Genomic DNA, 12,314 nt, shown 5'->3' with positions numbered 1-12,314 from the left:
TGCTCCTGATTGGCTGACAGGGGGATTGACGGACGGGCCAGCGAACCCATGGGTTAGCATAGTTGACAGGCGTGCGAGAATGTAAGCGAAGCCCCGGCGTTCTGCTTCCAACGAGGGGCAGCTAAGAGATCTCCCCCAGTCTTGCAGTGTAGAAGGAGAGCATGGAGGCAGTAGGTAAAGGTTCCCTTGCTCGAAAGCCAGTCGAATCCGACTCTAGGGTTGCGGTGCTCATCTCCGTTTCAAAGCCGAAGAGCCAGCGCTGTCCGAAGACGTTTCCGTGGTCATGTGGCCGGCATGACTAAACACCAAGGCGCACGGAACGCTGTTCCCTACCCACCAAAGTGGTACCTATTTATCTACTTGCAATTTCTTGCTTTTGAACTGCTAGGTTGGCAGGAGCTGGAACTAGAGACAGGAGCTCACCCTGTCTTGCGGCACCCGGGTCTTGAACTGCTGAACTACTGACCTTCCACAGCCTGCAGTTCAGCGTCTTAACCACTTGAGCCACCACTGTTGACTGACCCCTAAAAGCGTATGGATTTGAGAGGTAGCCTGCATTTGTTCATGGAGGTTCACTTGGTGGTGGCCTTGGAGCAAAGTATGACTCCAGTGGCATCTTTAAGAACAACAAAGTTTAATCCTGGGCATTGCTCCCTCTGTGTTGTGGAGTCTGGTGAGCAAAAATCCTGCTTTGTGAGCTACCGGCATTAAAGTTGTGAGCAGGTGATTTGCGTACTGCATCAACCAATTTGCTCTGGAGCCCTCCTTCCCGAGCGAAGACAAAAATGTGAGAGCCAGAGGCTAAAAAACTGTGAGCTAGCTCACACGAACTCAGCTTAGAGGGAACACTGATCCTGGGTATAAGCTTTTGTGTGTATCTGAAGAAGTGTGTGTGCACGTGAAAGCTTCTACCCAGGATTAAACGTTGTTGGTCTGAAAGGTGCCCCTGGACCCAAACTTTGTTCTGTTCCTTCAGACACTTCTTCAGATGTGTGCATGCACACCGAAGCTTCTACCCAGAATTAAATGTTGTTGGTCTTAAAGGTGCCCCTGGGCCCAAACTTTGTTCTGTTCCTTCAGACACTTCTTCAGACGTGTGCATGCACACTGAAGCTTCTACCCAGAATTAAATGTTGTTGGTTTTAAAGGTGCCCCTGGGCCCAAACTTTGTTCTGTTCCTTCAATCCAACACGGCTACTGGCCTGAGTCAATTGTTTTTGCTTCAGCCTAACTTGCAGAGTTGTGAGAATGAGCTGTGGAGCTAGGTAGACCACCCTGAGCTCCGTGAAGGAAGGGTGGACATGAAAATATACTAGCTAGATTGATTTAGGTAGTCAGCTGATGGAACTAGCTGAGCATACAAGAACCGCCGTTGTGGATCTAGCCCTGTTGTTGGCCCTCCTGAGGAACTGGTTGAGGCCACTGTGTGAGACAGGATGCTGGACTGGATGGACCCTCACTGGTCTGACCCAGCAGGGCTCTTCTGAGGTTCTTCTCAGGGTAAGGCCTCGGCCTCTCTGCCCTGTTGTTGGCCCTCCAGAGGAACTGTTTGGCCACTGTATGAGGCAGGATGCTGGACTAGATGGTATTCAGAGGTTGGCTGCCTCTGAATGTGGAAGTTCCCTTTAGTCAACATGGCCAGAAGCCACTGATAGACCTATATTCCATGAGACCAAAGTTAGAGTCCAGTGGCACCTTTAAGACCAACAAAGTTTTATTCAAAGTGTGAGCTTCTATGTGCACGCACACTGTGTCAGACGATGAAATGGAATAATAGATCATACCTCTATATATACAAGGTGGCTTGTTAAATCAGCAGGCAAAAAAGTAACATAATATAAGAACATAAGAGATGCCAATGTTCGATCAGGCCAAAGGCCCATCCAGTTCAACACTCTGGGTCACCCAGTGGCCAGAAATACCAGGTGCCATCAGGAGGTCCAGCAGTGGGGCCAGGACACTAGGAGCCCTCCCACTGTTGACCCCCCCCCCAGGCACCAAGAAGACAGAGCATCCCTTGCCCCAGAGCCCCTATCTATACCTTGTGGCTAATAGCCACTGATGGACCTCTGCTCCATATGCTTATCTAATTCCCTTTTGAAGCCGTCCATGCTTGTAGCCGCCACCACTTCCTGTGGCAGTGAATTCCATGTGTTAATCACTCTTTGGGTGAAGAACTGTTTTTAACAGATAAAAAGAATGACAGGCTTGGTTTCTGGTTATTATCTGTTTTGGTTCAACTGTGGGGGAAAGCAACATAGGTACTGGAGATTGATGTACCCTAAATTGTGAGAATTCATTTATTTGATCCCATCCATCTCCTTTCTAGCATGGAGGCAAACTTTACAGCATCTTGGCCGTGTAGGGTATTTTTCTTGTCCCCTGAATAGAGAATTGCATTTAAATCTACCATTCCAAATTACATTCCATATTCAATTATATTCTTAATTGTTAAAAGTTATAAACTGAGATGGGTAACATTTTGCTTCGCTAAAACATGGAGTTAACTGACAGAATCCTTTTCCTGGGGTGCAGTGTTATGTCAGAGATCAACAATCACTATGCAGAAGCAGGCAATGCCAAACCACCTCTGAAAGTCTCTGCCCTTGAAGACCCTATGGGGTCACTCACCATCCGTCGGCTATGACTTGATGGTTTCCACCAACAACAACCAAGACACCAACCAACCTGATTGTCTTCTTGTGGGGGTGTGACGTGGAGAGAGTGTTGACAGAGCAGTTAACACAGCAACGGTGCACAACTTGATTAGACAGTAGATCTAGGGGTAATTTCCTGCAGGAGCGCACGGGAGCGGAGCTCCGGCAGTAAAGAGCCCAGGGGGTGGGCACATGCAATGAGCCCCGCCCCTGCTCCCAGCAGCCCCGGGCCACAAGGAGCACGAGGATCTCCGCATCCCGTCTCCCCCAATAGCTAGCAATCCAAAACAGTCCAGTGGAGCCTGAGCGGTGGGTGTTGCCTTCTGACACACTTCCGGTGATGTCAGGGGGTGTGGCATATGCAAATGAGTTGTGCTAATGAGCTCCTGCACCTCTTTTTCTACGAAATGACCCCCGAGTAGATCAGAGCTTATTTAGGAACTAACATACTTGATAGGAAAGAGGAGAGACAGAGAGTGGTTCCTAAGTATATCACTTGCTGAGAGAGAGAGTAAGACTGAGTGTGGCACTTCCAAGAAGGAGGAGGAAATTACCGTAAGAGCAGCAATCTGGAGACAGACAAGGAATGACAACAGGAGAGAGACGGTGCTGACCTTGCTGTCCTATCTAATTGCCTTCTTGTTGCCCCCTGCAAGTATTTTCCTCTTCCTCTTTGTACACCAGATAGTGGCTTTTCCAACAAAGAGGATGTAGACGGTGAGGTTTTTGGAGGGGACTGACAAAACAGGGCCATGCTGATGGCTGGTGGAGGGGAGGGGGCTGTGACTCAGTGGTAGAGCCTCTGCTTGGCATGCAGAAAGCCCCAAGTTCAATCCCCTGTGGCATCTCCAGTGGAAAGGACCAGGCAGGAGGTGATTGGAAAGGCCTCTGCCTAGGACCCTGGAGAGCCATGGAGAGGGTCCATAGCTCAGTGGCAGAGCATGTGCCTGGCATGCAGAAGGTCCTAGGATCAATCCCCGGCATCTCCAGTTACAAGGACCAGGCAGTAGGTGATGTGAAAGACCTCCACCTGAGACCCTGGAGAGCCGTGGAGAGGGGACATGGCTCAGTGGTAGAACATCTGCTTGGCATGCAGAAGGTCCCACGTTCAGTCCCTGAGATCTCCAGTTAAAAGGACCAGGCAGGAGGTGATGGGAAAGACCTCCACCTGAGACCCCGGAGAGCTGTAAAGAGGGGCTGTGGCTCAGTGGTGGAGCCTCTGCTTGGCATGCAGGAGGTCCCACATTCAGTCCCTGAGATCTCCAGTTAAAAGGACCAGGCAGTAGGTGATGGGAAAGACCTCTCTTCCTGAGACCCTGGAGAGCCACCACCCATCTGAGTAGACAATACCTGAGACGTGGAGAGCTGCTGCCAGGCTGAGCAGACAGTACTGACCTTGATCGACCGAGGGTCTGATCCAATATAAACAAGCTTCCAGGGGTGATGGGGGTTTGGGTTTGGTCAAGGGCACCTGCCCTTCACTAACAGCCAGGTGCCTCGCTGGTCTCTTTGACAGGAGTCGGGGGACGACGAGTACAAAGGCGACCAGTCGGACAGCGATGACGAAGTCGACTCCGATTTTGACATTGACGAAGGGGACGAGCCCAGCAGTGACCAGGATGACGAGGGGCCCAAGAGGAAGCGCAGAGTAGTCACCAAAGCCTACAAGGTACGTAAGAGGGTCAGGCAGAACTCTGTCCACTACACGTTGGCACAGTCCAGTTCAACTCCAATACTGATGGGCCTTGGACTTGTTTATCTTCTGGAAGCCCTTCTGGTGCACTGGCATTTCGCATTCCCAGACTGAAGGCAAAGCTGCTCTTTGGTTCAGGTTGGGTGGCAGCTCTCCTCCTCCTCTTCCTGTTTGGTGTCGTGGTTAAGTGCGCGGAATCTAATCTGGGAGAACTGGGTTTGATTCCCCACTCCTCCTCCACGTGCAGCTGCTGGTGTGACCTTGGGCCAGTGCCAAGTTCTTTCAGAGCTGTTCTCTCAAGGGCAGTCCTTGAAAGAGCTCTCCCAGCCCCACCTACCTCACAGGGTGTCTGTTGTGGGGAGGGGAAGGGAAAGGAGATTGTAAGCCGCTCTGAGACTCCTTCAGGTAGTGAAGGGCAGGGTATAAATCCAGTCTCCTCCTCTTCCTCCTCCTCTTCCTCCTCTTCCTCCTCTATGGCATGGTGTGGAGTATATGCAAATGTATAAGGGGTAGCAGTATTACAAGCCAAAATGAATAGATAGATAGACAGATAGATAGAGAGATCAAAAGTTCATAAAGAAGTATCCTTTCGAAGTCACAAACATTCCAAGTTGATTCTCCGTTCCCAAAACATTTGTAGCTTTCATTCAAGATGTCTATGAGACCATATTGCAATGTTTGTGACTTCGAAAGGATACTTCTTTATGAACTTTTGATGTAGGAAGAAGTCTCTACGAAACGAAACCCCCTATTCCGGAGATTTTTGTCCATCTGTTAAATAGCTATCGTTACTGTAATTTTGTATACACTTAGGAGTGACTATAATAATTACTATTACAATTGTTGCTTGCACATTTGCAGTAGTTCTATCTATTCATTATGGTGTGGAGTATAGCCAGGAGACCCTAAGACTGTCTGGCAGCCATACGTTCTAGCTCTGCTATTAGCGAGCTCGATTTATTTTTGGGCTGAGAGAGCTGTGACTGGCCGAAGGTTGCCCAGCGGGCTTCACGTAGAGGAGTGCAGAGTCGCACCCAGTTCTCCAGATCAGAGTCCACCACTCCCAGCCACTACACCACGCTTTTTCACTGATGAAAACTTCTGCCGTAGGAACCCATTAAAAGCCTGAGGACCAAGAAGCTGGAAACGCCTGCCAGCAGCTCCCAGAAGGCGAGGGAGGAACGATCCACACCGGCCGAGCTCCAGGACGAAGCAGGAGACAGTGAGTAGCCAGGTGGCCACCTCTGGTTTTTGTTTTTGAAAAACACACAAAATTGCAAGCTAATCTGCTCACCAATTTGAACTCTTCCCCTCACGCCCCCTCTCCAGGCCGTAAGCACATGCGCCAGTCGACGACGGAGCACACGCGCCAGACCTTCCTCCGCGTGCAGGAGCGCCAGGTGCAGTCCAAGCGCAAGAAGGGGGGCGGCCCGAGCCACGACCGGCTGCTCAGCCAGGAGGAGCTGCTGGAAGAGGCCAAGATAACGGAGGAGATCAACCTGCGCTCTCTGGGTGAGTCTGGACCCGGAGCCTGGCAGGAAAGGGACTAGGCAACCGCGGGCGAAGTGTGGGTTTTTTTTTTTTTTGAAAAGTCGGAAGAACCTGAGAAGAGCCCTGCTGGGTCAGACCAGGGAGGGTCCATCCAGTCCAGCCTCCCGCCTCACACAGGGGCCAACCAGTTCCTCTGGAGGGCCAGCAACAGGGCAGAGAGGCCGAGGCCTTCCCCTGAGGAGAACCTCAGAAGAGCCCTGCTGGGTCAGACCAGTGAGGGTCCACCTAGTCCAGCCTCCTGTCTCACACCGTGGCCAACCAGTTCCTCTGGAGGGCCAGCAACAGGGCAGAGAGGCCGAGGCCTTCCCCTGAGAAGAACGCCAGATGAGCCCTGCTGGGTCAGACCAGGGAGGGTCCCTCTAGTCCAGCCTCCTGTCTCACACAAGGGCCAACCAGTTCCCCTGGAGGGCCAACAAACAGGGCAGAGAGGCCGAGGCCTTACCCTGAGAAGGACACCAGAAGAGCCCTGCTGGGTCAGACCAGGGAGGGTCCACCCAGTCCAGCCTCCTGTCTCAGATACTGGAGGTCCAGTGAACAGAAGAAGAGGAAGAGAAGAAGAGATTGGATTTAGTGAAGGGCGGGGTATAAATCCAATTTCTTCTTCTTTCTCTTCTAACTTTCCCAGCCGAGTAAAAGTGGAGCTGGAGCATCGGCAAGGTCAAGCCTAAGATAGCAAACAGTTGGTGAGGAGCCAGGGAGAGGTGAGACAGAAAACGGGAGGGCACCCCTCCATATTCCAGACCTAGGACATCGGCGACCATATCTACACAAGGCTAGGGATGCCAGCCTCCAGGCGGGAGCTGGGGGTCCCCCAGAATTCCAGCTCATCTCCAGACTACAGAGATCTGTTCCCCCGGATTAAAGGATGCTTTGGAGGGTGGGCTCCGTGGCATTTGTGGCCCATTCTTGTGGCCGCTTCTTACATGCCAGGGGAATGCTGATCACCACTTTGGGGTCAGGAAACCATTTCCCTCCAGGCCAGTTTGACCGGGGATCCTGGAAGATTGTCTTTTTCCCCTCCTGCTCTTCCGGGCATGGAGCAGGGGTCACTGAGTGTGTGTGTGGGGGGGAGGTATTTGTGAATATGCCGACTGGCACTTTAGGGTCAGGAAGCAATTTTTCTCCAGGCCAGTTTGACTGGAGATCCTGGAGGTTTTTTGCCATCTTCTGTTCATGGAGCAGGGGATCACTGGGGGTTTGTGGGGGAGGTATTTGTGACTATGCCGATCGCCACTTTGGGGTCACGAAGCCATTTTTCTCAAGGCCAGTTTGGTCAGGGAACCTGGAAGATTGTTTTTCCCCCTCCCTCCTGCTCTTCTGGGTATGGAGCAGGGGTCACTGGGTGTGTGTGGGGGGGCAATGCTCCCTCTAAGCTGTGGAGTCTTGTGAGCAAAAATCCGACTTTGTGAGCTCCTGGCATTAAAGTTGTGAGCGAGCGATTTGGCTCCTGCATCAATTAGTTTGCTCTGGAGCCGTCTTTCCTGAACTGAGACAAAAATCTGTGAGCCGGAGGCTAAAAAACAATGAGCTGGCTCACACTAATTCAGCTTAGAGGGAACACTGGTGGTGGGGGGAGGTATTTGTGAATTTCCTGCATTGTGCATGGGGTTGGACTAGATGACCCCGGAGGTCCCTTCCAATGCTACGATTCGTTGTCCCCCACCAAGCTCCCCGTCCTCCCCAGAGCTCCATCCCCAAACTTCCAGGAGTTTCCCAACCTTGAGCTGGCAACCCTCCCCTCCCACTCCGCCCTCACTGGTGGCCGGGGGGTCCCGGCAGCCGTACACAGCTCAGGGCTTTCCGCTCACCTGCTTTTGGACTAGGCCAGGCTCCCATTCATGGAGAAAGGAATCGTGGGAGCTCATCCGCCCTCTTCCCTTCCCTCTCTCCCGGTCGTTGCGCAGAGACCTACGAGCGCCTTGAGGCAGACAAGAAGCGGCAGGTCCAGAAGAAGCGCAAGTGCCTGGGGCCGACCATCCGCTACTACTCGGGGGCCATGCCCCTCATCTCTGACCTGGGCTGCAAGGAAGAGAACGTGGATGTCGAGGGGTAGGTTTGGCCAGGCCTTGGGGGGCGGGGTGGGGTGGGGGACCGATGAGGCTTGTAGAGAGAGAGAGTATTTTGTGCCCATGACCTTCTGGGCCCTGAGCAGGGATTGTCACAGGAAGCAGCCTTAGACTGACCTTGGTCCATCGAGATCAGTCTTGTCTACCCAGACCAGCAGTGGCTCTGCAGGGTCTCAGGCAGAGGCCTTTCACATCACCTGCTGCCTGGTCCTTTTAACTGGAGATGCCAGGGATTGAACTTGGGACCTTGGGCAAGGCGTAGTTAACATAAGAGCTGTCCTTGAAAAAGAGCAGTTTCTGTCAAGAGCTCTCTCAGCCCCACCGACCTCACAGGGTGTCTGTTGTTTGTAAGCGCTCTGAGACACCTTTGGGTAGTGAAGGGTGGGGTATAAATCCAATCTCTTCTTCTCTTCTTCTGCTTGCCAAGCAGAGGCTCTGCCACTTAGCTACAGTCCCAGGCTGAGGTCTTTCACATCACCTACTGCCTGGTCCTTTTAAGTGGAGATGCCGGGGATTGAACCTGGGACCTCCTGCATGCCAAGCAGAGGCTCTGCCACTGAGCCACAGCCCCTCTTGACAGCTCTGCAGGGTCCCAGGCTGAGGTCTTTCACATCACCTCCTGCCTGGTCCTTTTAACTGGAGATGCCGGGGATTGAACCTGGGACCTCCTGCGTGCCAAGCAAATGTTCTACCACTGAGCCAGAGCCCCTCTTTACAGCTTTCCAGGGTCTCAGGCAGAGGTCTTTCCCATCCCCTCCTGCCTGGTCCTTTTTAACTGGAGATGCTGGGTAATAGAACCTGGGACCTCCTGCGTGCCAAGCAGAGGCTCTTCCACTTAGCCACAGCCCCTCTTTACAGCTCTCCAGGGTCTCAGGCAGAGAGGTCTTTCCCATCCCCTCCTGCCTGGTCCTTTTTGCTGGAGATGCCGGGGACTGAACCTGGGACCTTCTGCATGTCGAGCAGAGGCTCTGCCACTGAGCCACGGCCCCACCCACCCAGTCTAAAAGTACAAAGACAGAAGTCCTTTCCTGGTTTGTTAACACTGTCCACTGTCATGGACAAGAACACAAAGTGCTGCTTGCCAGCCTTGATGAAGCCTTATTTCTACCACCCCTCCCTGCAGAGTGCAGAATCAGTGGCTGAGAAGACACCTACCCTGTTATGTGCTTCCGTCCCATCACATAAGCTCTCCTACAAACAGGCCAGGGCTTGGCCCTAGACTCTTGTCCCTTTAGCACCAGGATACGGTCCCGGTACCTGCCCTGACCTGGGTAGCCCAGGCTAGCCCGATCGCATCAGATTTTGGAAGCCGGGCAGGGTAGTATGTGGATGGGAGACCATCAAGGAATACCAGGGCTATGGCGTGGAGGCAGGCAATGGCAAACCACCTCTGAACATCTCTTGCCTTGAAGATCGTAGCCAAAAAATAAAGAAAAGACCCCAGGAGTCATGCTCCCTCTAAGCTTTGGAGTCTTGTGAGCAAAGATTCTCCTTTGTGAGCTACCGGCATTAAAGTTGTCAGCAAGCGATTGGGCTGCTGCATCAATTAGTTTGCTCTGGAGCTCTCCTTCCTGAGCTGAGACAGAAATGTGTGAGTTGGAGGGTAAAAAACTGTGAGCTGGCTCACACTGACTCAGCTTAGAGGGAACACTGGTGCCCACGAGTTCTTGTCTTGTGAGAAAGGGAGCAAAGTCCTTCTTTCTCTACCTGCTCTGTCCCACACGTAATCTTGTAAACCTCGATCATGTCACCCCTCAGCCATCGTTTCTCCAAGCTAAAGAGCCCCAAGCGCTTGAACCTTTCTTCATAGGGGAAGTGTTCCAACCTTTTTATCATTCCAGTTGCCCTATTCTGCACTTTTCCAGTGAGCCAGTTTGGTGTAGTGGTGAAGTGCGCGGACTCTAATCTGGGAGAACCGGGTTTGATTCCCCATTCCTCCACTTGCACATGGCTGAATGACCTTGGGCAAGCCGTAGTTCTGATAAGAGCTGTCCTTGAAAAAGAGCCATTTCTGTCAAGAGCTCTCTCAGCCCCACCTGCCTCACAGGGTGTCTGTTGTGGGGAGGGGAAGGGAAAGGAGTTTGTAAGCCGCTCTGAGACACCTTTGGGTAGTGAAGGGCGGGGTATAAATCCAATCTCTTCTTCTTCTATAATATCCCTTCTGAGGTGTGGTGACCAGAACTGTACACAGTAGTCCAAATGAGGTCGCACCATCGATTCATACAGGGGCATTATGTTGTTGTACAGGGGGCACTGTTGCCCACGAGTTCTTGTTTTATGAGAAAGGGAGGAAAGTCCTTCTTTCTCTACCTGCTCTGTCCCACGCATAATCTTGTAAACCTCGATCATGTCACCCCCTCAGCCGTCGTTTCTCCAAGCTAAAGAGCCCCAAGCGCTTTAACCTTTCCTCATAGGGAAAGTGTTCCAACCCTTTGATCATTCAAGTTGCCCTTTTCTGCACTTTTCCCAATGCTATAATATCCTTTCTGAGGTTTGGGTGACCAGAACTGTACACAGTCCTCCAAATGAGGCCGCACCATCGATTCATACAGGGGCATGATGATGCTGGCTGATTTGTTTTCAGTTCCCTTCGAGTCCAGATTTTCGGGGTAGGAGCTTTAAGCGTGCTGTCACGCATGGTAGATCATGCTCTTCTGGGCATGGAGCAGGGGTCACTGGGGTGTGTGGGGGGCAACGCTCCCTCTAAGCTGTGGAGTCTTGTGAGCAAAAATTCGACTTTGTGAGCTCCTGGCATGAAAGCTGTGAGCAGGCGATCTGGCTGCTGCATCAGTTCCTTTGCTCTGGAGTCATCCTTCCCAAGCTAAGACCGAAATGCATGAACTGGAGGCTAAAAAACTGTGAGCTAGCTCACACCAACTCAACTTAGAGGGGAAAATGCCCAGGAGATGTGAAATAATGAAATGCTTTGTGGCATGTGCGGAATGCCTTTTCCGTAGCAGTTGGTACCCTACACAATCCGTACACTGATCATGTAAACGGAGGGGGGATTTTTTTTATGGGGGAGAGGCTCCTCTTGTTATTGCCGTCCTGTTTTGGAAAACTTTCAAGAAACGATAAGTTTAAAAAGACGCCCTTTAGGAAGAGAGTCAAGAGGAGATGTCATTTAGCGTCTCGACCCTCCCTAATTCTCACCCGCTTCTCAGTTTGGACCAGGACGCGCAGCTGCCCTCGGAGGCTCTACCTGCCGCTTCCGCTCCGGCTGCGAAATGCTCCCGCACGTTCATAACCTTCAGCGACGACGAGACCTTCGAGCGCTTGTTCCCGAAGTCCCGCGCCCCCAAGCTGCCCGTCAAGGAGATCTGCCCCGTCACCCACAAGGCCGCCATCTACCGCGACCCCATCACCGACATCCCCTACTCCAACATCCGGGCCTTCAAGATCATCCGCGAAGCGTACAAGAAGTACATCACCGCCCATGGCTTGCCAAACGCGGCAGCGGCCGCGGCGGCACTCGGGGTCGGCCCCCCGGTGACCGACCCCAGCGTCCGGGCCACCAGGCAGAAGATCATCATCAAACAGAGCGTGCCGGCCACATAGGACAGCCCTTTTGGTCTCCTGCTGTGGACTCCCCCCTCCTGTTTCTGCAAAAGAGCTACTTGGAGGGGAATGGACATTGTCACCTCTTTGGTTGTTGCTGTTTTCCCCTCCCTGCTTCCGTCATTGTTTCTGTCCCTTTGCAAAGCCTGCACTGCGATTGAGCCCCGCGCCGCCCGGAGACCTACCACACAACAAGGAGGTACACCGTCTGAAAATCAAACCCAAGAAAAAACCGTGTATAAATCCCAAGATAAATGTAACTCATGATTTATAAAGCACAAAGCTGAAGAACGAATACTACTACAAGTCCAAAATATGCAGTGTATAAATATGTTGTCAAGGGCTTTCACAGCCGGAGTTCATTAGTTGCTGTGGATTTTCCGGGTTGTGTGGCCGTGGTCTTGGCCTTGTAGGACCTGGCGTTTCGCCAGCAGCTGTGGCTTGGATCCTCAGAGGTAGAACACAGAAAGATGGAGTACTCTCTTTGTCAAGTCACCTTGACACAGTGAGTACTCCATCTTTCTGTGTTATACCTCTAAGGATGCCAGTGAGGATGTACTTGACACAGTGAGTACACCTTGACCCAGAGAGCACTCCATCTGTCTGTGTTATACCTCTGAGGATGCCAGTCACAGCTGCTGGCGAAACGCCAGGTCCTACAAGGCCAAGACCACGGCCACACAGCCCAGAAGATCTACAGCAACTAAAGTATATAAATACATGAAATGTAAAGCAATCTCTCCAACTCCGATTATTCCTTTATACATAAACAAGCTGTACCTAAACCTG

The 12,314-nt window shown here is 52.1% G+C and overlaps 1 protein-coding gene across 1 annotated transcript in view; it reads left to right on the top strand.

Moving 5' to 3' along the window:
• VPS72 (vacuolar protein sorting 72 homolog (S. cerevisiae)) overlaps window positions 1–11,875 on the top strand; it is a 12,103-nt gene extending 228 nt beyond the window's left edge. Inside the window, exons 2-6 of the mRNA XM_015424505.1 lie at window positions 4,174–4,326; window positions 5,461–5,572; window positions 5,680–5,862; window positions 7,806–7,950; window positions 11,132–11,875. Of these exons, the coding sequence (XP_015279991.1) occupies window positions 4,174–4,326; window positions 5,461–5,572; window positions 5,680–5,862; window positions 7,806–7,950; window positions 11,132–11,525 (987 nt within the window). The 3' untranslated portion in view covers window positions 11,526–11,875. The remainder of the gene's footprint in view (window positions 1–4,173; window positions 4,327–5,460; window positions 5,573–5,679; window positions 5,863–7,805; window positions 7,951–11,131) is intronic.
• Window positions 11,876–12,314: the final 439 nt, after the last annotated feature.

This window comes from Gekko japonicus, unplaced genomic scaffold (assembly GCF_001447785.1).
Source record: "Gekko japonicus isolate JY-2015 unplaced genomic scaffold, Gekko_japonicus_V1.1 scaffold142, whole genome shotgun sequence".
Classification (NCBI taxonomy): Eukaryota; Metazoa; Chordata; class Lepidosauria; order Squamata; family Gekkonidae; genus Gekko; species Gekko japonicus.
This window is presented reverse-complemented; position numbering and strand designations above follow the sequence as displayed.